We start from the raw sequence: 26737 nt of genomic DNA on the forward strand, positions 1-26737 counted from the left end.
CCAATTACTATTTGCATGTAATTATTTCTGGATGAGAAAGAGAAGGTAAGGTGAATTTTTTTGTCGACGTTAGAATTAGCCAAATATAACCAGACAGATATGGACAGAATTTCTTTCCAAGAATATTCATCCACTTAACGAACTTAACAAGAGTTTTCTTATCTTGTCAATCATATTATTTGAGCAGAAATCAGCAGAATCTCTTTTAGACTCATTCCATCTACCTCATAGTGATTAAAATTCACTGCTCACGAGAAAGATGTCATTTTTTTTTTAATTTCTCTCCTCATCTTCACTCTTAGATCTTATCCATCACAAACTTTTGTAGGTTCTATATCCAAAATATTACAAATTCAACTGCTTTTTTTTTCCTATTCCCATTTCCAGCAACTTGATCTCTGTGATGGCTAATTTTAGGCATCAGTTTAGCTAAGCTATGTAACACAGTCATTTGGTCAAGCACTAGTCTGTATATTGCTATGCAGATATTTGGTACATGCCATTAACATTTATAATCCATCAGTTAACTTTAAATAAAGGAGATTGCCCTTGATGATGTGGATGGGCCTTATCTAATCAGTTGAAGGCCAAAGAGCAAGATCCCCTACCCCCACCCTACCTAGAGAAAAAGAAATTCTGCCTCAAAATAGCAATACAGTAATTCCACTTAAATGTTCAGCCTACCTTTCTTGAGGTATTTTGGACTCAAGACTACAACACCAATTCTTTCCCTGAGTCTCTAGTCTGTCTACTCTATAGATCAGATTTTAGCTCTGCAGCCTCCTCAATCATATGAGCCAATTACTTAAAATAGTTTTGGACCCTCTCTCTCTCTTTGTCTATCTCATTTCTCCCCCCAGCCTCTCTCTCCTGCTGTTTACCTGGAGAAATCTGACCAATACACCTAGATTATTAAAATCATACATTACTATAACCTCTTAATTTCTTCCATTACCTTAATAATCCTTTTTCTACACATCAGAAATACATAGATACGTGAGGATAGACTGATTAATAGGTAGATAAAATTTTGCTACTATCTGCATATATTCAGATTTTTAAAGCACTGAAATAGCTTCTAAGCCCTTCCCCATGGCCTCTAGGTCCTTGCCTATTCTCTAGTTTCAGCTTAAATTACTTCCCCCAAATAATTAGGCTTTATTTAAAAAGAAAAAGTTTCTTAAGGAGAATTTAAAGTTTCTAATTATATATGTATTTGGTCCTTTGTCTGCTTATTCTGTTTCTTTCCAAAAAAGGATAAAGACCACAGAGTAGGGCTGATCTTTTCATTTATGCACATTATATTCTCCATGCCTGGGCTAGTTTTGGCAATTGTTGAACTCTAAGTATTTAATAAATTAATGGATCTAATGTTATCAGTAGTTATCCTGGGTACATATATTAAAGAAGAGGCACCAATTTTTACCTCACAGATAAAAAAATGACAATATTAAATTTAGGAAAAGGGCAAATACAAGGAAGAAATTATCACTTAACCCATTGCTATTAATTATAGAGCCTAAGCAAAGTGATTCATATCCAATTTTTGTTAGACAAAATATATTCTGCTTGCCTTATTAGCTTGAAATATGATTCTTTAAATTACTCATCTTTTAAAAAAAGTTTCCTTTTTAATTTTACTCCTGTAAACTTATTACCAAAGCAGTCAATTATTTGGTTAAAAAATAAACCAGAATGGCTGCAACCAGGCTTTATTGGTTCACCAGTATATGCCATTTATCATCCCTAATAACTTTGGAGAAAAGTTTTCATTTTTCTGAGCCTCACACAGTCTACTTGCATAATGAGTAAACTATGAACCCAAATGATTCACAGATCAAGAAAAAGAGCATATGTAGAGCAACTAAGGAAAAAATAGGATCCTACATAAATACTTTGGAGAGTGTGGTAAAGAAGAAAGAAGGCTTTGAAATAAGGGATCTGGGCAAAACTACCAGCTCCAACCATCATGCATGCTGTTGTGAAGAACCCAGATATACATTAAGCACATTAAGTGCACGATACGTGATGATTATTTTATTTTTAAAATTCTTATGTGCTATTCCCTAAATTTTCTAACTTCTGCTTGACAGACAAATATATTATAAATTAAACCTTCCATTTAATATCTGGCACGTGATGTAGCTCTACCTCCACTACCACCACTGCAGCATGGGGCAAATCCAGTTCCTTTAAAATCCAGGAGGAAGCCCACAGTGGCACACATGTGTAATGCTATCTCCTCAGGAGACAGGATGAGCACATATTAGTCTGAGGCCAGCCTAATGACTTAAGAAGACCCTGTCTCAAATTTAACAAACAAATAAATAAATAAATAAATAAGGGTGGGGGTGTAGCTTAGTGGTAGAGTATCCCTGGATTCAATCTCCAGTACCACACACACACACTCACACACACACACACTAATTATAATAATAGTAATAATAATAATAATAATAATAATAATAATAATAATAATAACACTAATAAAACTGATCCAAGAAGAATAAAACTGGATTCTATCTCCCATCTCATACAGAAGTTCTCAAAATGGATGAAGACTGAGGCCTAAGAAGCTTGGCAACTTCCAAAAGAAAACCAAGGGAAACACTTCCACATATGGGCATAGGCAAAATATCCCTGAATAGTTCCTGTATACTCAGAAAATTATAACAAGAATCAGTAAGTGGTATCCATAAATGGTATCAAATTTCTCTGCACAGCAAAGCAGACAGCAGTCGAAAGAAATAGCCAACAGACAGACAGAAAATCTCTGCTAGTTCTGCTTCTCACAGAGGATTCATATTCCAAATATATGAAGAACTCAAAAAAACTCAATGCCAAGTAAATAAAAACCCAATCAATAAATAGACAAATGAGCTCAACGTACATTTCTCAAAGGACAAAGTATAATTACCAACAATAATATGAAAAAAAATCAACATCTTGAGCCATCAAGGAAATGCAATTCAAAACTATATTCAGTAACTATCTTTATTCAGGTCAGAATGGCAATCCTTAAGAATACAAATAACAATACATGCTGGTGAGGATGTGGGAAAGGTTTTATACACTCTTGGTAGTTTAAATTAGTTCAGCCACTATGGAAATCAGGATGGAGATGCCTCAAAAAAACTAAAAATGGAACTACCATATGGTCAGGCTATTTATCCAAAGAATCAAAGTCAGATGCTTGAGAGATACATGCATATACATGGTTTCTTTCACAACTCTGAAGTTATTGAATCAGGGTAGATGTCCATCAACAGCTGAGGTAATAAATAAAATGTGGAATATATACAAAAATCTAGTTTTATTCAGTCATAAAAAAGAAAAAACAATGTAATTTGCAAGAAAGTGTTTAGAACTGGATAGTATCATATAAAGTGAAATAAGCTGGTCTCCAACAAGTACAGTAGTTTTTTCTCTTATGCAGAAGACAGAGGGGGAAATAAGGAGCAAGTGCATCATGAATGCAGAAGAGAAACCATTAGGGTAGAGGAAGAGGATCAAGTAACCTTTTTAAGAGCACAGGACAAGATGCATAATGAAAGACTTAGAAGGCAGAAGAGAAAATTAATCCGTATCCCTCAGCAGTGGTTGAAGGCAGGTAAGCTGGTGGCAGAAGGAGATTCATGGATTTTCATGGAGAGCTACTGGAAATTGGCTGCTTGAGAGCTGCAGGCAGCTAGCACTGTCAGGGAGGGTGTTGTTTCAGTTCTATAGTCCTTGATTTCAAGAGACAACCTTGTTTCTTTGACTTTTATATCTCCAGCACTTTGAAAGTACATACAAACTTCAAATTTTCTCTACTAAGACTGTTCCTTCTTTGAATTCACAGATTACTTTCTATTTCTCACAAAATAGAAAAATAGTAAAATCTGATAAAGGCAGATTGAGAGGACATACTAGAACCCTGCCATATATAACTTGGCGGTTTGTTGTATTTTTATAAGGATAACAATTATCTATTCAATTGAATGTTTAAGTCTAATTATAGACTATGAAATGAATGTTTACCATTTCATCTTTTATTGTCCTTGTAAGTTTCCAAGTTGATGTCATTTCAATATGATTATAAATTCACAGACCTTTTTTTTTTTTTCCATTAGTGGAAAATGTTATATTTTTGTGTCCTTTGTAAGCACATTGGAAAAGCAGCACACCAAGACTAGTGATTGGCAGCCTGAGAAGGCCCTTCAGATGACCATGAGCACAGGGCAGTTATGTGTCCATTTCTTCCTCAACTAGAGGAGCTCATGTAAACTTTCATTTCATGAAAGGATTCCACTGAGGGTGGGGGTACAGAAACAAATATGACTCTATAGAACCATGCCTATTGGTTCTCAGTCCTTTCTGTCTCAATACACTATATCTACTGCATATTTATTTACTCATGAAATAAAGATCTACTTCTTACAGGAAGAAAATGACAGTATTAATAATTTAGCTATTGTTAAGAACAAAATAATTCCTGAGCATTTGATCCATTAAACATGTAATCTATGAGTACTTTCATTTTTAGCCAAAGGAGATGTTTTGTGCTTCAGTGGTTACAAAGAAAACACTGAGCATGATCATTTCTCTCAATTTTCTTTGGATCATATTAAATTAGTTAGATGATTGTAAACATGAAAATGCTGTGTTGATGATAGTAAAATCAGATAACATAAAGGAGAGAAAATCATGTGGTAAAATCCTTAATGTAGAACCTGGATTTTATCATTTATCTACATTCAATGAAATCATTATTTCTCTGAAATGCATTGAGAAGAAATCAGCAATAAAAAAATCATAATCAATTCATTACTAGCTTTAAACATTTTCACAACTAATATTTCTATGAACTTACAGATACACTGCTTTATAATCTCTTACATAATTGTCTAAAAGAATAACATGGAAGACAAGTGGAAGATTCTAGGGCAACTTGATTAGTGGCCCTTTTGGGTCTCAAATCTACATCTCTAAATTCTTAGACTAGTGATCTCTCTCCTAAAATACAGTTATTTAGGTTAGAAAGAAGTATCCAACTATGATATATGAGATTTATCAGAGAAATTTCCCTACCCTTGCATCTGGTTTATGGAAACATAAGGGGTAGAATAATATTGGGGGACAAGGCAATTTTACTGATTTGGGACAATAATGCATATCTTTTCCCCAGAAGCAGGGTTAGATTTGGCATCTCACAAAAGCAATTTTGCAATCATCAGGGTTAGAAGATGCAATTCCACAAGTGTAGAACCAATTAAATTTAATGAGCATCTAAGAAAATTGAACTTATACAATTTTTGACATATTAGCAAAGTCTAAAATTTTTACTGACTTCTGAGTAAACTACCAAAATTTTTGGTCAAATATTAGGAGTGACTATCTAGTAGAATTAGCAGTGGTTTTAAAGCAAACAGTCCAGGTTCAAATCTAATTTTTCTACATATTAACTTTCCCAAAGCTTCAGTTTTCTCATCTGTATAAGGGGAAACTAAAAAAACCTGACAGGATTGTTACAAGTGTTACTGACAATATGCATATACAAATGTACAGCAAAGCACCTGGTACAAGTAAATCACCCTTTGTAACAAGAATCATTATTATTATTAGTCTTAATATTATTAAATGTGACATGAAAAGCAATTTACACTCCCCCCGACCAGATTGGGAAATGTGTCTTGACCTGCTAATATGTCAAAGATAGTGTTTCTCCTCACCTTAAATGGAAAGAAACCTCAAACCTGAAAGAGCTATTTTTACAAAATCCAAACAGAACATGTACATGAGTTTCTATTTTGATAGTGGCAGACTGAATTGAAGACTAATTACGCTTATAAACTGATCACTCTCTTTTTAAATAAGAGGATACATGTCTAACCAAATTGCATCTGAATATTTTCTGTCATTATAGTATATATGGTTTATTTTAATGTTAATAAAAGGAGAGATTACAAAAGATTAGGCAGAATTTCAGTATGTTAATTTTGTTTCTCTTAAAACTCAGAATTTTATTTTTTTATTTCTTTGCTCCTTATAGAAGTGGAAACTTTTAAAATATTAAAGGGATATGTAACTATAAAGCTAACATATGCACTTATTCATAAAAATGTAAAAGGGAATGTATGCAATGAGCATCAATGTAAAAATTTTGTGTACAAGCCAGGTCTTCAACCTCCTTTTGGAAATTTTACATTGTGCAGACAATGATCCGTATTCATACATAGACTCTTTTGTGCAAGTGGTGGCTATTAAAAAATATTTTTAAAGCATTATGGTAATTCTTAATCACTAGTTATTTTTTTCATAGCCTAAAGAAATCAGAGGCATTGCTGATAGAATTAATGACAAGAGAAACAATGGTGAGATTTTAGTTCCATTCAGACCACCCACACCTCACTAAAAGAAAGAGTACAACCCGAACAAAGTAGTCATTATCCCAATCAAAAACTGAACATAAGGTTTTATTAGTACTTACATAACTAACTCTTATTAAAACACCATGAAAACTGTATAATGAGATCATTGTTATTCTGAAATGCTTGGGGGTTTGGATTTTCATATCTTAAATTTCTTAAAATCAAATGTATATACTGAATGTATAGCTAGAAACCTGATCACAGGGTTTCTGAGAAATGTGTTTTTTAAATAATTCTGTGTAATGTCACTCCTTGACTAAATAGTTCTAACATTTTTAAAAAACAAAGTTTGGTAGCTTATGTGTTTGAAAACTACTTTTAATGGATTGCTTGGTTTGTTTATTCTTAGTTCAAGGCAGAAGCATCTTGACATTTACACTGCTATTTTCCTGCTTTCAGGGATTCTAACAACAACAAAAAAAATTGCCTTGACCTGGATTAGCTTGAAATGGTCCTCTGAACTTTCACAAGGCCATTTTGGCTGTCTCCAAAAGAATGTACTTTATCATAAACCTGTTGCCACATCTTTCATAAGGATACATGTATAGGCACATGGACATAATGTCCCTCAACTTACAAATAGTCTGTGCTCCCCAAGTCGCTGATTATAGCCATCTTTGTGTACTCTGATGTAACCTTGGAGAAATAATGTTAGAAATATAGTTACTTAGAGACCCCTGCAGTCTACTTAACCAAGATGCAACTGAAAAAATTCAGAGTTTGAAAGAAGAATAGGATGATTTTATAACTTAATCAGTGGATTTCTTTTAAAGGTAACATTTAGACTTTAATTCAGTTTTAATGATGGAGCTTAAGATGTTCACTTTTCTAAAAGTACCATTTCTACCTGGTACCCATTACTAGACACTGGCTCATATCTGCTTCCTTCTCAAATGCCTACATCCTTCAATTAGAACCACTGCAATGGTAAACTTTGATGCTTCTCCCCCAAACCATATCAAATATTCTAAACTTTGGTAAAATTCTCTTAAAATTCTGCCTAACCACAGTTAATGCTGCAGAAATGTGTGAGGGTGTCAAGAAAGGGGGATAGGAAGAAAGAGAAATTATTTCTTTCTAATGGCTATCCTTTAAATGTGTAAACATAGTAAATGTTTGATCTTATGCAGATATTCTACCCCAATGCATGAATATGAGTTCATATTGCTATATCTAGGACCCATATATTTGGGCTGCCTATTAACAGAAAACCTTTGCTAATCATTTTTGCAGAAAGCAGTTTTGAAATCCCATGGTTTCTAGTCAAACATTTAAAATTTTCAAATCAAAAGTCTCTGTTTCCACTCATTTAAAATGAAGGAGCTGGTAATATTTAACTTTAAAGACTATATAGACTGAACATTTCAGTGAATGAAAAAAAGGAAATAATAGATACAACCTCAGCCTCAAGAATGCATGCCTGTAAACCTAATAATTGATGACAAGGCCAGGAATCTTGCTGAAATTTGCTAAAATAAGCTAGGAAGAATACACGCACAAGATAATATTTCAATCACAAAATGGCTGATGCCAAATTCTAAAAACTAGTTCCAATTTTTTAAACATTAATACATGTAACAAAATCTGTCTCAGGAAACCAAAATGCTTACAGTGACATTCCCTGAACACTTTAAAAAATGGTTTTTAACCTCTTTTTTAAAGTATCTTGATTTATTTTAGAAGCTAGTATATTCGAATAACCTGTTTACTCTTTTTTTTAATCCATATTTAATTCCATCCCCTCTCTCCAATTTTTTTTTTTTTTACTTTCTGTGGAATATGGAAACCTCTCAAATGGTAGGTGATTAGCAAATGTTTACTAATGGAAAGCAATATATATATATATATATATATATATATATATATATATATATATATATTTTAAAATTTAAATGAAATATATACCTCACCATAGTGATTCTGGTGGTAAAGAACCTTTTGTGTCATTTAATTTAAAAATATCTCTCCCTAGGCATTGTGGAAAAGAGGCTTTGGAAATGAGAACACTAGATAGTCAGGAATAAAAACAGCATAATGATATACAATTATTTTATTTTGTAATTATTATGTATTATTATTATGAATTATGAATTATTATTTTTATGAATCGTCTTCTCACATATTATTCTCATTTCATCTCACTTTATGTTAATATTAACAGCCTATTGAGATTTTCTATTTTAGAGATGAGCATCTGGTTCTCATGTACTAATTAGCTTGCAGGTCATCTGAAAGGAAAAGACACATTTTAATGCTCAAACGTCTTCTCACTTTTGTAAATCCCAAGCACAATGCCCTTTCTCCACTATCACTTTTCTTTTTTAAATATTTTTTTAGTTGTTGAACCTTTATTTTATTTATTTATATGTGGTACTGAGAATTGAACCCAGTGCCTCACCGATAGGAGGCAAGTATTCGTCTACTAAGCCACAACTCCAGCCCCTCCAGTATCACTTTTATATGGCATTCTTAATTCTGAGAGCTATTCTACTCGGAACTAGTAAGATGCTGCCGGCAAAAGGCAATATTAAAACTACATTGTGTGACCAAAGAGCAGAGGCAAGTCAATGAAGAAAGGTGGAGTCTAAACAATGTTCGACAACGGAACATTTTTGTGCAGAAAAAGAAAACTTTTGTACATAAGCCCAAAGTTATGTCCAAAAATAAACTCAAAGCTGATCATAGACCTAAGTGCAAAACACATAATAATATAAAACTTCTCTAACATAGCATAGGAGAAACTCTAGGTAACCTTGGGTTTGACGATCACCTTTCTCAATACAACGCAAAAAAGCATGATGTATGAAGGGAAAACCAATAAGCTAGATGACATTAAACCTAAACAAACTTTATATCTGCAAAGATATAAAAATCTCTTTATGAAACATATATCCAATAATAGGATGTTATATCCAAGTTACAGGAAGATTCTTAAAATTCAACAACCAGAAAACAAACAGCTCAGTTTCAAAAAATGGACAGACTATGGCAACAGATATTTCATTGCTGAAGCTATGGCGATGGAAAATAAGCATATAAAGAGATGCTGCAAATCATGTGTCATAGAGAACTGTAAGTTCAAAAGAATAGACCAATATAACACCTATTACAATAGTGAATTCCCAAACCACTGTCAATATTAAATTTTGGTGAGAATGAGGAGCAACCAAAAGTGTCATTTATTACTGGTGAGAATGTAAAATGGTAGAGCCACTTGGGAAGAAATTGGACAGTTTTCTTATGAAGCTAAATATCAGTTGATCATATGATCTAGCATTTGAACTCAGGAAAAGAATGTCAGATATGTATCCCTTTAAAAACAGTAGCAAAAGTTTAGCACAATATCAAAATATTTCACCATAAGTTTTCATCCCTAAAGTTTGTTATATGAATCAGGACATTTCATAATCAACATTTCAAGGCCTGTACATCTGGGATAAAATGTACTCTGTTATAATATTACTCACAGAAAAAAAACAATACCATTTGTTTACTCATTATTAACTCAGGGGCAGCAAATACTTACTTTTCTATTAAAAATGCATGATAAAGTAAATTAAGTCCATACAGGTTATTGAAGGGGTAAAGAATTTACTAGATGGAAAACTTAGCTTATACCTTGCACGATTTACTAGGCCCCATAATTTAGATAGTGTTCATCTTTCACAGCCTTCTGGGCTACAATAATGATTTTATAGTATGCTGTGGAACTACCCCCAAATCTATACAATCTGTTAAAGTCCTCAAAATTTCACATATGTGACTTGTCACTGGCCCTAATATTTGTTCTCCACATTTGGCACCAAATTCTTCAACAAAGAAAAAGCAAATCTACCACGTGCTATAGAGCAATGGATGAAAAGTACCTATCAAGAGACTGCTGAGCTCACACTCAGCACCTTTCATAAGTCTGCATTTGAGTCTTTTGTAGACAGCTCTACCTTTCAATTCCCCAATCAACACATTAAATGCACATCCTTTTCAGAAATCATTGTCTGTATACCTTATGAATCTAAATACCAAATACATTTCACCAGAAGGGTGGGAATTAAAAACAACAACAACAAAAAAACTTAGCTTATAGAGGTGTCTTTTATATCTAGTGCAGGTGCCACGAAACACAAATGAGGAAAGTTTACTATTTTGTCATATATCAAATATACTCATCTTGTATGATTTTAATTAGCCTCTAAATTTTTCTTAATAAATTAAGAAAATAGAAAAAAAATTACTAAATGTATCCCAAAACATAATGTGCCTAACCTGCTAAGGACTTTTTAATAAAGCTGGATTTAATGTGGTTTGATATTTCTCTTTAGTTCTTATTACATCTACCATCACTACATTTTATTTAATTACCTTGTTCTTTCTGTTTCCCATTCCTGCACTAGAAGAACCTGTTTTTTAAAAAAACAGGCGTTTTTAATGAGGGTGAATGCTCCATCTCTGATGCTTTTAAAGAATGCATGGAACATACAGTTCCTTTAAAGTATTTTAATAAGTGACTATTTTCCAAAGTCTTACTTGGTCATAGTGTTAGAAGACATTATATAAAGGCTGGGCACGGTGGTAGACACCTGTAATTCCAGCAGCTCAAGAGGCTGAGGCAAGAAGATCTCAAGTTTGAGGTTAGCCTCAAAAATTTAGCGAGGCCCTAAGCAACTTAGTGAAACCCTGCCTTAAAACGTAAAAAAAAAAAAAAAAAAAAAAAAAAAAAAAAAAGATTAAAAGGACTGGTACTAGGGTTTAATCCCTAGTACCTACAATTTTTTTTAAAGAATATTATATAACTATGGATTTTAAATGTAAATTTGAGTTTAAAATCATAAAGAGAAATCATCAAACATCAGAAATATGAAAAGCTTTTTTTTCAATAAAAGGATTTCATTTTACTGTCTCACTTTATAGACATAGAAATTAAGATGTGGAGAGAGCTTAGATGCTTATTGGATCACAGAACTTTTGTCCTAAAAGCCAACATCCTAAAAACCTTGTGTTACCCAAATATTCAGATGCTTAAGGCTTCCAGACTAGGATGTAATATCCAAAGAGCTTTAATTCTGTTTGCTTTTTTCAGTAGCCATATCACATTTGACTGATACTGAAATTAATGTAAAAATATTTTTAGTCATTTTCTCTATGGTTACTGTTAAAATAAGTTTTCTTTATTCTCTATTTTTACATTTGAACTTTTCTTTGGCAGAGGGATAACCTTCAAATTGTAGATGTTACGGCCTCAGTTTTTTTTTAAGTGTTGTGTTCACAGAAAATACATATTTAAAAAATTAAAACAACTTAATCAAGGGCAAAAATCAATAAATGAATACATTTGGAAATAAGTATCTTACCTATAAAAACCCGGTGGCACCTGCTGCACCAGGAAGCTCTTCTCCATGTCTTGGAGGATGTCATTCAGCATCCGAACACGGACAGGAGCTCTCTCCTTGGGATCATTAGCAGGTCGCATTTCATCTGACTGAAAGAGTTCAGCGCTCTCCCGCAGACGTGATGCCAAGGCTAGCAGGTGCTGAGCATTGGGATGATCACCTGTGGAAGATAAACGAGCCATATCAGAAGAGACATACTCAAAGGAGCAAAGTCAACTTCTGCCATTATGACTCTAAGTTGTAAACCAGGCAGACCACCCAAGATGAAGTATATTGTCTGTGACAGTTCACTTTTTTTTACTGTCACTTCACAAAAAGGAATGTAGGTATTTGAATTTTGCCCATCACAAGGAAACGATTCCAATTCAATTAAACTTTGATAACGTATTCATTTTGCCAAAAGTGTTGTCTAACCTAGTTTTCATAGTCTACTAAATTAAGTTTATTACTACCAGTCATAGTAGCAGTAAATAGATACTGATTGTGGAGAGATTGCTATATTACAGACATTACCTTGAGCACTTACTTAATTATTTTATTTAATATTTACCAAATCTTGCATTGTCAATTCATCTTATTAGAACCTGAGAATGAATTAAGATAAGCAAATTTCATAGGTCATCAAGTAAGGTAGTAACAGTCCAGAATTAGAAGCCCAGTTTTTCTGATTCAAGTATTTACACTTACCATGGAGTATTCTCTATTAAGAGAAACTAACCCAGTATAGTGTCAGTTTTGTTTTGATTTGCTTTTGAGAATTGTTTTGATTTCTTTTACTTGTTTTGCAAATTACTGAAAGTTATTCTTATGCTAATGGTGGTTACAAGAGGTACACAAGTCACTCCTTTGATTAAGAGAAAAGTAGCACTAGAACTGTAATGGACCCAGAACCCTGGAGACAGTCCACCTGACCTAAACTCCTTCCTCACCCTATACTATTTGAGTGATATTGATAAAGTTACTGAGCCTCAGTGTCTTTAATTATAAAATGAAAGTAATGATAGAACCTCCTTTTAGATTTGTTATGAAGATTCAATAATTAATAAATATAAAGGATTTTCCCTACAGGCAAGCAGTTCCCAGCTGATTTGTATTGAGACATCCTTTAAATCTCTTTCTTTTGTCATATCATGACAGGGACATTCCTTCATTCTCTTCCGGACATTCCACCCTATCACTTAGTTTTTAAGTGAAACAAAAGGTGATGTCATTCTCAGGAGACTCGGTACAAGTGACTCCAACAAGGTCAGCGCATCACAACAGAGGATTATTTCAAGGCAGATTATTTCAGTTTATAGACTGAAAAATCTAAGTTGGCAGTCTGAGAGTGTGACAGTGAGACAGGCAGATGGAGGGATTTGAGGAGGTCTGATGTTGCCATCATTAGGGAGAGTCCTGGATCAAAAGGACACATCATGTAAGTACTCTTTCCAAGTGAAATCCAAGAGATCACCAGCTCCCCCAAATACTTCATGAAAATGCAGATCCCTATGTCTGCTTAATCTTTCTAAGGGTACAGCCTGGGAATCTCCATTTCAATATGTTACTCCTATTATGCACCTTAAAATTTAAGAAACACTGCAGAAAGGTAATAATAGGTTAAGAAAAGGAAAATAAGTTTAGAAGTAGCACTGATGCATGAAATAGGTGAATCATAGAATAACCAACCTCTGACAAAATAATCTTTATTATTTCTCATTTAAATTTAATGGGGACTGTCAATTTCTTTAGAGTCCAGTGGAGTACTGACACTCAATTATTGCTTACTAAATAAATCCAATAAAGCATGTTTAGAAAAAGTCTAATAATAAAATAAAATTTTGTAAATATATAATCATTCTGTAAAGGATACAATGAGATAAGATACACAGGCTGTGGTATAAGGAGCATTTGGTAGAAGAAAAAAAGGATACTTGAAGCTAATATGTAGCTCCCTGTTTACTGAAATTAATATGAGTAAAGTCACTTGTAGGAGTCCACAAAATTTTGGCCTTTGATATTCTTTAATACATTTCACATTCATTATCTTGTTTGATTTTACAGCAAAACTTGAGGTTGCTGGAGCAACTATTTTTATTCATTGTGCAAATGTAATCCCAAATATGTTGCTCAGAGTTATATTATGAAGATTTTTCTTAAGTTATAATGATTCACCAAAGTTAATATATAGCGAACTTAGAGGGAATATCTGTACAAGGAATGCATAAGATGAATGACTCACATTCGGAGTACACTGGAATTGAAAGACTGAACAACAGAAAAAACAACTTCGACATCCTTGAGAGTCTTCCATTTAAGAAAGAAAAATCTGTTCTGATCTAACATACTTTACAGAATTGAAGGCATTACTACTGAATCAAGTGAGACAAATTGTACCATTCTACCTTATTTAGCTTTAAATGAATTTATCTTTCATGGTGGAGCAGATTTAGAAAATTGACAGCTTCAGGAACTAGCTAGTTCCAGAAAGAACCCTGACATAGAAACCTGCCACACACAGGTACAGTATGCATTGCCTCAAGGGTTCAAGGTTACAAATTAAAAAGCATCTCTGCTTTCCATGTTCCCTCAATCATTCTGACATATAAATAATTCTCCACATAATTCCTAGTATCCATTTCTCTGACAATTAGAGTTTTTGTTTTTGTTTTTTTTTTTCCATTTAATCAGGACCCAGAAAGAAATGCCCCCTTCTTCACTGGAGCTTTGGTGACCCAGAAGGACTGATCTTTTGTGCCCCTTGGAACCTGCAGTAGAATGTCCAATTTGTGAGGGAAGACATTGCTGTCTGATGCACTGTCATTTCCCTGACACTGAACAAGTGATTGCACTGTGTACTTTTATCATAGCATCAAAGCATTTGCAATATTTTTATCCTCATTTGCCTTGTTTCTCTTGTTTTCTTGATTGAAAAGAATCACACATGGTCAGCAAATGTTTTGTCTTTGCATTTTCAGATGCTTGCATAATAACTGTTCTATGGTAGTTATTTATTAAAAATTTTGTTGACGGAATGTTGAGTTATAAGATAATGCCTTCTTTGAAATATATTATTATGTTAAACCACGTCCACAAAATCATTCAAGGGGGATGTTTGGTGCATAATGAGCAACAATAAATACTATTTAATTTACTTTCCTCCAACAAATCAATTGTTGGAAAAGAAAAGAAAGAAACTTAAAAGAGAAGAGGTAATTTAAGGTAATGAAAAGTTAAACTAAATTGAATTAAAATATTCCTTACAAATAAGCTATAAAAACTCACATGTAAAATTTCACTTAAGGCATAGTGAATGTTGAAATCACAGAATTGAAGAGGCTATTAAAAGTTTAAGTTTAACAAAACAATAAGTCCATTCAACCAAAGAAATTGAACTGGAAGCTAGAGATTTGTCTTAGACAGGGTTATTTTTAAGTTATATGTATGGATTCTAAATACCAAGCACTTAATGTTCAAAGACAGATAAAAAGAGGCCAGTGAACATAATTTCTATCAGTGCAGTCTTGAATAAATTACTCAAATAATGTCCTTCAGTATATTTGGGGAAAATGATGGTTCCACTAAACACAGTAAAGGAGTGAATATAGAGTGTTGGGATCATGAATTTACCTAAACATCAAACTTTTAAGATGAGCTCTTAAAAGTTCTAGGATTTTATCTACACTGAAGCATTGGAAAGAGGTTGTTTTATCTGTAAACAACAATATTCATATCTTACTTTCTTCCCTCAGTCTTCACCCTTCTAGTGGATGGATCTAATTCTTACATAAAACTTTCCTTTCATAGCTTATTATGGAGAGAATGGAGGTGGATATTATAAAAGAGACAATGGACACTGAGATGGATTTTTATATCTGAACAGGTCAACTCAGAGAAGACCTAAAGGTGTATTGGAGGAAACAAATCAGGGAATCCTCTGCCTTCCAGCCAACTTTTATGATTACTGCAGATCTTCCCCTCAAGACTGTGTGGTTCATGAGGCAGCAAGGTGCAGTAGGAAAGGCAGATTCAGGCCTCACCTAGGACTTACTAAATGTATACATTTGGCCAAGACACAATGTCTCTCTGAGGCTCAGTTTCTTAATTTATAAATTGGACTTAATCCCCAGCTCAGTTCTGAGCTAGAGTGAGGTGGAAATGTCACAATGCCAGAAGCTTTGTAAAGTGACCTTGATAGTATAGCCTAGGTACTTCCCTTGACTCAGAAGGTACTCCCAAAGTATCTTTCAAGTGTAGATCAAAAACTTCCTATCCACATATGACTTCTGGATAAGACCTTTACCTGCAGGGCTGACTGTAGCCACTGAGTCACCCAGGTTCCCACCTGCCAGGGTCTGGGCCCTGCAGACACCAACTCTCATCTGAAACACTTCACTGTGTGATGAGTTTCATTGGCATAAACTCCTGTGTATTATGTCTGTTTTACAACTTCTGACAAATTTATACCAGTCCTATTTTAAAGAGTGATTTTACTGTCTATTATTATGGTCTCTTCAGGGCTTTATAATCCAAAAGTTTTGGATTTTAGTTTATTTCTATTTCTCTATCTTTTGGTTCTATTTTGTGGCTGGAGTTTTAAAAACCCACTCGATTTCATTTTAAATTAAGAGTGAAATGTACTGGTCATACTCTAAAACTGCATTTTTATATCAAACAAACACAGCCTTTTTCTTTAAAGTATTTCACAGTACCTATTCTTCTATGGATGAGCTTATCACAGTTTTAAAGGTGCTAACAATTGCACAATCACAGCTTAGACTTCACTGATTTATAGTGACAAGAAAAAGTATGATTTATGTTGCACATAATATGGTGGTTAAAAGCAGAATAGGAGATTATTTGGGGAGGAAAATGTATGTTATTTAATGTCATCTTCGAAATATCTTGTGGCATCACTAAAGAGAAGAGAAAAAATTGCCAATATGATTTCAGCCAGTGGAATCAACAGTCCTTCATTTTTCTACATTTTTCTATTCTTCATGCTGCCTTCTTTAGTATGAATCACACTGTATCACCTTGGCTGGTTACTAAAAGATGTTATACAAGCAAAACTCAGGTAAAGCTAGAAATATGTCAGCTGGTGGAGTATTGATACTCATAGAATCTAACACTGATTTTATAATGCATGTATATACAAGATATTATATACAGAAGACAATGGATAATTTGGCTAAATAATACAATAGAAACGCTTTTTGCAAAAATGCCAGATCAACAGGTGTAGAAGAATTCAGTTAGCCACTTTCTTTTTAACAAAGTAACAAAAAATATTTCTAAATTTTTAAGATTTTCCAATAATCTAGATGGCCCCCCAGCAAATGAAAATTTAACAAGATTTCAATATACTGCATACACAGGTTCTACCAGTCTGTCAGCCTGGTGCAGAAAGTGAAATCTGGGCTCTTTCTATCATTCATAGATGTCACTGTGATATATTTGTGATTAAATGATCTAGTTATTGGCTGCTTTAGAAGAATGAGCCAAAACATTCTTATGAATTACATTTATGTGTAGTTTATTCTTACCATTATCCTCCTGCAGCAGAAATCTGGAATTGTATGTTTAATAATATATGTGAGTTTAATTATGTATTGGCTAAACCAGGAAATAGAAAAAGACCAAAAAAAAAAAAAAAAAGGGAGCTAAAACAAAATTAATCAAAATGAGGGCAAGGGTATTTATGTTCTATTACAAGCCAAAATAAAAAGGTTTTTTGTTGTTGTTGTTGTTATTATTTTATTGCTAGGGATCAAACCCAGGACCTTGTGCAAAAATATTTTTTTATAGAAATAACTTTAAAAGTGTTGCCAGGGAGATAGCATACATAGAATAATGGATTATGGTTCTATACTGTCATGGGCAAAGAAATTTATCCTAAAAATACATTTAGAGAGAAAAGTCATCAAACAACAGACCATTACTATAATGTAAGAGTACAAAAAATGAGAACTCACTAGGAGCTTTCGATCCCCATACTGTCACATGTAAGCAACTAAAAATGAAAAGCAAACTTGAGTGAGCAGGTAAGTAAAGGATGACCACAAAGAGAAGCTGACTGTGAGACAGAAGATAAATAAAAGAAGTAGGTTCCAAGGAGAACAAAAGGAACAGGGATCCAAGAATAATAATTAAAGGATGGTATGTGATAAAAATATGAGAAATGGTGTTGAAGAAAAACTTCCTTCTAGATGCAAATATAGACAATGTGGATAAAAAACAGATTCTCTTACAGATCCAATAGTCTCAAGTCCTTTTTCTGAATTATGTGTGGATTACCAACAAAGGCAATACAATTCTTAATAGAGCTGTACAGTTAGAATTCATACAAAATTATATTGAACATCAAGACTAAATTTGTTGTTAGAAATATTTTATCAGATTTCTTCATTAATCCAAGCAAGCAAGTTAAGATACTTCTCAGAGAATGCTTTGAAATCCTTGTGACCTAAAAGGTCAGTTTTCAAAATGCCAATTCAGGTTCCAATGGCTACCCATCTAGCAGGATTCAGAATTCCCATGGGAACAAAGTCCTTCTTGGAGTTGCTTGGATTTCTAACAGAGTGCCTTGGGCTTCTTAGGGAGTTCAGAGCAGGAGGTAAGCAGTATACAGATCCCTCACTATCCATAGGACTGTGTAGAGTTGGAATTTGGAATAAGATTGGAGACATGCAATTTGTATAGCACAGAACTTTGTTTTACCAGTTGGGAAATTCATTCTATATTACTCAAAAAGAAGATTAAATACAGTAGATGTGTCTATATTACTTGTGATTGTAGGAGTTAACAGTGACACTTAAAAGTTGAAACTACAAACAGACACAAAATGCTTGTCTTAGTGGTAGGATCACTTTGAAATACTGTCCCTCCTAAAATAAAGTTATTGGCATTAATGAACTATCAGAGATAATAAAAAAAGAAAAAGTCAGATCAAATCAGCATTGTCAGTTATTCAAAGAACAGGAGGAAACGCTGCCAATAACTATTTTACATTTAGTGAGAGAATCAGGAGGTGGCAACAAGCCATAGAATTCAAAATTATGTTTCTTGCTAAGTCTGGCTTGCACTAAATAAATGTATACAGAGTTAGATCAAATAAAAATTTATTTTCCTTTATTTGGTCATATACATTTTTATAATAATGCTAAATAATTAACATTCAGAATTTTGACAAAGAAAAATAGCAAATATTAAACAAAAAGCATCATAACTCTACAGTTGTTATCTAAAGTGTTGCTTTATGCTTAAAAAGCAGAGAAAGTGGGAAATAGTGAACTAAGATCACTTCTTAGTCTGCTTCAGGTTCGAGGGTATGGTTATACTTTAATTTTTTTCTTGATGCTTCCCTCTGACCCCACAAACCAGTCCTAGTGCATTTCGGTGCAAACTTTTCTTTGTCACAAATATATCTGAAGTGTGTCAGTTACCTTTTCAGTTACTATTTATGCTCTATCTTCATAAACCCATATAAATATTCATTTTATATTATGTGTTTGGCATTGACCAAATATTAAGAGCCAAGGTCACTCGTCAAAATGAGCTTCCAAGAATGACACAATAAATCAACTCAAACAAATTATTCACTGGTAAATTATCCTTCTTTCGGGTGGTTGTGAGAGCAGTGGAGAATGGTCTGCTGCTACTGTAAACTAGTGTAATAAATAAACAAGATGGCCGGTTGTCAAGGGCTAAAAATTACACTGTTGAAAATGCAATTGGGTTTCAGAGACCTTCATACTTATACTCTTTGCAGGAAGGAGAAACAGTATTTCATAGTTCAGCCCTTCAAGGTCACTTTTTTTTTCCTACTGTAATTTACAACTTAAGACTAATCACTGCTAACTGTCATAACAAACTAAAAAATATATCAACAACTTAAGTTTGTATTAAGCAGTAAAATTATATTCCAGTTAACACAATATGAAACCTCTTTTTAGATAATGACATTATCTATCATTGTAGACAAAAATGAAATATTAATTTAGGTGTTGGTAAATCCTGTCCATTATTCACAATTAGTACTTTAAAGTATTCTATTTTAGAAACAAAGTCATTACCAATATAATAAAAATAGAACAGGTGCCTACAATTTATCTAACATTTAAATAATGTTTGACCATGATAATTTTAATTCAGTAGAGATAAACTACAAAAATGTATCCTTTAAAGGGGATAAGCCATATGACTTTGATCAAATATTCATTCATTTCCACGACATGGTAAAAGGAATTTTTTGAACCTATTATCTATTTCATTTTGTTTCAGTTTGCTTTTATTTTTTAAGATGGGTGCATCTCAAAGACTGGCCACATTTTCTGAGTGAAAGTGACAGAGAGACCCAAGGAATTTCACATCAAAAGAAAACAAAACACAGAAGTAACCAAAGGAAGAGCTCTTCACCTGCAGCAGAAGCAGTCTGTTAAAACAGCAAGAAGCCAAAGGGCTCCTGCTCATCCAACCCAGAACGTGCATTTCAGGCAGAGCCTCATCTGTACAAAGCAGTGCCCGACCTGGGGAGGGAATCTTTGGAGAAAAACTGAAGTCTTTGCTTTTTAGTTTTGTCTTTTTCCTCCCATAATGACATGTTCTTGAATATAACTACTGAAGAAAAGCTTATCAACGTGGCCTCCTCTCAGGATATTTACTTTTTTGTTTGAGTCAAAACCTGACTTTTGCCTATTGACAATGTCCTCTCAGATCTCAATTTCTCCCATGCCCTTCCTACCACCGGCCCTGGGAGGATATTCTGAGTCATTTCTAAGTTACTGCTCACAGTCGCTCCCTCTTCCACCACTTCTGTCTTAATTCTTGGCAATTTCAATGTCCATGTTGATGTATTCTGGTCTTCATTTGCATTAGCCAGTTTAGCTTTCGTGACCACTTGCCACATTTCCCATGGTCCCAAGCTGGCCTCAACATTGTCATTGCCAATATTCATACTCTCCTTTTCCAGGGTCCCATTTGCTGACCACCCTTCCTACCTTGCTAGAATCAATTCTTTGAATTGCCCAAGACCTGATTTGGACTCTTCTTCCTCCTCCCTATCCTCACTCCTGCATAGACTCACTTTAATTCTATCCTGTTACATCACAAGAAACACTCCTTTGCATACAGTCTCAGTTGGATCTAACTAGTTTACTGTCCTTTTAGAAAAACCCTGGTCCTGGTTAAAGCTAAACCTCTTGGCTTTATGCCTATGATGGATTTCAGGACACATTACCCCAAAGTTTGGCACCTTGACATTTGAGGAAATATCAAAAACAAGAAGGTCTCTCTGATCATCTCCTACAACTTTCCCCCGAAGCAGGCCATAAAAGAATTCTCTGACCTTCCTATGAAGTAGGTTGTAAAACTTTCCAATCGAAGATGCCTTGCCTGTACCTGGAGGAAGAAACATTCTTATCCCTGAAGAGACAGGAATGCAGAGAATAATCTGAACAAACAGATCAGATCATTGGTAACCACCCACCCCCACAGTTCATTACCATGAGGCCATAACCTTCTGTACTACAATCACGATCCTATACAACTGTCTATTTTTCATTAAAATTAGCTTAAAAATATAAATATTTCCCTCTTTCTTTGGACCTTCATTTCTGAAGGCTCTTCTGTCATTTAATATAATATATAATAATATAATATTATTTATATTAAATAAATATGTTGGCTTTGTTCTTGTCAATCTGTCTTTCAACAACTATCAACATGGTGATGAGTTAAGAAAGAAATCTTTTATCTTTTACACCTTCATCTTCATCTGAAGGCTAGAAGAAATGTATACTTATGCTGAATTACATTTATGATTACAGATTTCTTTTTGGGATTTGTTTTGTTTTATTTTTGGTACTGGGGATTGATTACAAGGATACTTTACCAACAAGCAACATCCCTGCCAGCATTTTTAATTTTTTTGTTTTGAGAGAGGGTTTTACTAAGTTTCTTAGGGCCTTGCTAAGTTGCTTAGGCTGGCCTCCAATGGATCATCCTCCTGCCTCAGCCTCCTGAATAGCTGGGATTACAGGTATGCTCTACCACACCTAGCTACATATTTCTTTAAATATCTATTTCTTCTGGACTCTTAGCACTGCCCAATAAACTTGTCACATTTTTATAGTTCTTTATTCTCCCACTCCCCTACCGAGCAGTTTTACTGCTTTTCCAGACTATGGAGACCTGGCAAGAGCTGCCCCCACCCCATAAAACCATCTACAATAAGCTTTGTGTTTCTGCACATGGCTATGAATGCACTACTGTGTTCTTGCTTTGGGCTGAATGGTTATGTTCCCCCCGAGTTCATATGTTGAAATCCTAACCCCCAATCTTAAGAGGGTTGGGTGTTTGGGACAATGATTTGATCATGAGGCTAGAACCCTCAAAAATAAGATTAATGCTCTTATAAGCGACGCCAAAGACAGCTACCTCACCTCTTTTGCCAAGTGAGGTTATAGAGCAAAATGATACCTGAATTGCTTTGCCTTCATCTTGGACCTCCAGCCTCCAGAACTAAGAGTGATGACATTTCTGCAAATCTAAGGGACTTTGTTATAGCACCCTAAAGGGACTAAGACAGTTCTTAATTGAATCAAAGTCCTTTAAACTTATGCTTCCCCTTTTCAAGAAAATCAGTCCAGAAATTCTCCTTTTCTCTCTAGTTTGAACAAATTTTACCTATCCATTGTATCATTGTCATCAAAGTGAAAATCTGATAAACTTTCTTGGCTCTATAATTCTTAACAATTACATCACTTGCACTCAATTTATTCCTACCCGTTCTCCATTGAATCCCTTTTATCAAGCTTTGCTTATACTATTACCACCACTACCCAAAACAACAAAAAGGCATGAAAATGTCTACTTTTGCTGATATCCGCAGTGACCTCCAAATTGCTAAATCCAGCAGTGAGTTTGCAGTCTTCATATCATTTAGCCAATCAGTAGAATCTTCCATGATCCATTACTCCCTCTTCTACTTTTTTTTTTTTTAATGTGGCTTTGGGATTTCACATTCACTTTTTGTTGTTGTTGTTGTTTGTTTGTTTGTTTTTTCTCTTATTCTTTGACTATTCCTTCATGAGCTCCTCTGATTGCACCTCTTCTCCCAATTTCTAAATCCAAGAGTTCCCCAGACATCTTAGACCTTCTTTCCCTAGTCACATTCAAATTCTGAACAACTCAATTAGGACAACTCTCAAATTGATACTCCCCATTTGGATCTCTCCTTGGTATTCTGGATACAACTGAGATAGGGATTTGGAGATAAAAGGAGAGAAACTGTCTCAAAGGAAACATCCATAAACCACTAAAATGCAGAAAACTCCGAGAATCTTTGAGTGGCAGGAAATGCCCATGACTCTTGCACTTCTGAGTAACCTAACCCACACCCTTTGTCTTTACCCTTAACTAATGTCTTTGCCTGCAAAAAATAAGAGGGCAATGTGCAAGCCCAGGAAAAACTGGCATGAAATTGTGTGATTCCACATTGAGTCCAACTTTAGTCCAGGCCCTAACACTCCATACCAACTGGCTCTGTTTTCTCCCTCTAGGGATGGGTCCATATTCTCCTTTGAATGTGCCCCTGCTTTCCTAAATAAATCTCTGTCCATGTCTCTGGCTTGTGTGGAAATTCTTTTCCATCAGGATATTCCAAGAACTCCCTGTTCCCTGAGTCAAGTTCCCCCTTCTCTCCAGGAACTCATTGAACCTTTCTTCAAAGACATCTTTTCTCCTGTGACACAACTGCTAAGTTCTAGTATATCATTGATTTTGAAAATGCAAGTTTGATCAAAAGATATTAATTGATATTAGGGCAAAATTTAAGCATAATGGTAATTTCAAATTTGCTTTTTTTAAAAAAAAATTCTGCCTCTTTTTTTTATTATAGAAAACTATCTATATATGAATGTATGTTTCTTAGAAGTGGGAATTTTAATTGTTTTTTTGGCTGTATTTAGCGTCTGTATTTTGTTTTAAGTTGGTTTTTATTTTATTAAATTGATAAATAAGGAATTCAAGAGATCCTGTGCAGTCCATAATGATTACATGAAAAAAACTGTATATATTTAAATTTATGAAATGAAAAATCATAATTCATATGTTGAAAGTGGTCCTTAACCAAAAAATAAATTAATAATATAATTCTAATGATGAACAATAGGTCTTTTTTTGAGCTTCAGTATTAGCCTACTTTACCAAAAATGTTCATATAGCAATAATAATGTGAAATATTAGGTCTAGTTATGGATTTTTAGAAATAAACTCAGTTGTTTAAAAATGATAGCGTTTAGCATTTAAAATACTATTGCTAATACTTTTGTTTTTGCTGGCTTTATTGCTTTAACCTTTCTTAAATATAATTTTTCATGTCTTTATTACTAAGATATTATACATTTATCAAAGAAAATTTAGACTCAGAAAACAACTTTATCATTTATAATTCTATTATATGATAACATTTTGAAGTCTGCTCTTTGGGTCTCCTTAACCTGCATAATAGCTACTCCTTTTTAGATGGACAGTATTTACATAATGTAAATAATGACCTCCTCTTTTTAGTCTCTGAAAGCTTAAAGTATCATTTGCAATTTTCTACAGGATGAAAAGGAAAACCAAAGAAAAAGCGAAATAATCAACAGAATAAATAAAATAGATGTTCTAAAATATATTCTTGCAGAAAAGTTATTATTCACAGAACTATTTGGTCTCTTATTTATACCTGTTCTGTTCTTACTTTGCAAAATGTCATATGCATAGCTATCTAGTTTTTAAACCCAAAATATTCTAGACTGCAAATCTGAAGTGTGGGAGATACTATAGGTATCCACACTGGAGTCTGTCAGATAAAAGCAGGAAAGAACACAACTACATGAAGACTGACTTAAGTATACAAAATGGAGAGCAGTATGAGGACCATGAGGGACACAAACAGACCTATGGCTCTATTGCTCCTGAAGTCATAGTTTTTCAGCCACTTTATTAAAGAATCTTTATAAACTATTAAAAGAAAACATAATTGTTGGAGAATTTTCTGAGTAAAATGGCAATCCAGGTAGTTAAGGAAAAAATAAAAAGTACTAAATTTCTAGTTACTGAAAATCTCTGACTCTAGAATGATTTGTTTTTCAGAGATAATCACTTAAGCACTGTAGTTGGAATATTGGCTTTTGCATTGAGAAGTAGTTGTCTACAAATGACTCATTAAAGATCTGATACGAAGATATGTGACTCAAGACAAGAGTGAAATCTTTAATTATAATATTGCCCTTTGTTGTGTGGTTAATGAAGAGAAATAGGAAACTAATGGAAAGATTCATATACAGAAATAGAGAAAGTGAGAGTAATTATTAGGGTGGGGTCAGAATTCTGCAGAGAGATCCATATTCAAACATGAATGGACTGAATCGAGTCTGAGTCTGTGGAAATACTTCTCTGGTTGTCTCCTTATCATCTTTGACCGGAGACAACATTTCAGTCAAATGGAATGGGGCCCATACTCCACAGAAACCAATCCTAAAGGAGAAATTTCTGGGGCATCATTGTTTGGAATAACTGGGTGTTAGGCACAATGTTGAAAAAAAAAATAGATCAGATCTCTGAACTATATTATCTCATATGTAACTGGTAAATAATGACAGAAACAGAATTAGAAATCTCTTTGATTAAAGAAAGCAGGGAGACCAGGATTTAAACTCTTCTGTTCACACTAGGCACATCTCATTTGTGTTGACATATCAGTTAAAATTCTTCCAGGCCCTTCTCATGATAAGTCTCCATAGAAAGGGAGAGACACCATTGCCATAGCTAATGAGATAGTAGGTGACTTCATTTATTCCTTGTTGAAAATTAGTTGAATAATTTTTCATTTTCTAAAATTATTATAATTTAAAGAAAAATTACCTTTAAGGCTGTTTTGAACTTCTAAAGCTATATCAAGAGCATTAAAGGGCAGAACTGGTTCATTGGCAATTTGCAAAATCACTTCTCCTGAGAGCTGAAATGAAAAAGAAAAAATAATTAGCATTTGGTAATTAAGAGTTTTCTTGTTTTTTATTATTATTATTTTATGAATTTTATACATCTAGAGTATAAAAACACAGAAGGAAAAATAGAATTTAATAAAATCTCTATTTTCTTAAACTCCCTTTTATATAAACATAACATTTTGTTCCTTTTCTTTTTGAGCTAAACTATTATGAAGTATCTCCTCTAGTTGAAGGAGCCATAACCAGGTTTAAAATATTTCCTTATACAATAGTTCAGATCACTATCACATGAACAGTTGAGATCCACAATCTGCTCATCAGACTAATTAAAACTCCAGACATAATTAATGCTCAATTTATTTCATTTAAAATATAATTCAATATAAAGCATTCCTTTAATATTTTAGGGACTATTTTCTTTAATGTTTTATTCTTCCTAACCATGTTTCCAAATGTCAAAACCAATTCTATTTATATATTTTTTCAGATCAGTATTTAAATTTTAAAAATGAATAAAATTTCAAACTGCATTTCCAAAGTTCATATCTCGAGTTCATGTACATGCATATTCTACCAACAACCCATCTGAACTTGTATTTGAAAACCAACATATGCACCACAGCTGAACCAGATCTGTTTAATAGACTCAACAAGTCACATGTGCTCAAACACACATCTCAAAGGACTGCAAGGCTGGCAGCAAATGTCATTGTTCTCTCTCTCCCTCTCTTGCATAACTGATATTTAATATTTACCTAGGCTTAAGAAATGCCCCTATATCTTTTAAAACTCTGAATCCAGCGCCCAGGGAATGACTTGTGTTGAGATTATTAATGCACTATGAAATGTGAGTAGTGAATGAAGACATTGTGTTGTGAAACTACACAGGGAAATCAGCACACCACCTTGAGACAGTAAGGAACCATAGAAGATATAAACTTACAAGGAAAATAGAATTTTATAA

The 26737-nt window shown here is 33.7% G+C and overlaps 1 protein-coding gene across 1 annotated transcript in view; it reads right to left on the reverse strand.

The window, feature by feature from the left end:
- The window catches only part of Naaladl2 (N-acetylated alpha-linked acidic dipeptidase like 2), a 645091-nt gene that overhangs the window by 22156 nt on the left and 596198 nt on the right, over positions 1 to 26737 (reverse strand). Inside the window, exons 12-13 of the mRNA XM_076867047.2 lie at positions 25688 to 25781; positions 11759 to 11957 (exon numbers count right to left, since the gene is read on the reverse strand). Coding sequence (XP_076723162.2) covers positions 11759 to 11957; positions 25688 to 25781 — 293 coding nt within the window. The remainder of the gene's footprint in view (positions 1 to 11758; positions 11958 to 25687; positions 25782 to 26737) is intronic.

The sequence above is a fragment of the Callospermophilus lateralis genome, chromosome 10 (genome assembly GCF_048772815.1).
Source record: "Callospermophilus lateralis isolate mCalLat2 chromosome 10, mCalLat2.hap1, whole genome shotgun sequence".
Taxonomy (NCBI): domain Eukaryota; kingdom Metazoa; phylum Chordata; class Mammalia; order Rodentia; family Sciuridae; genus Callospermophilus; species Callospermophilus lateralis.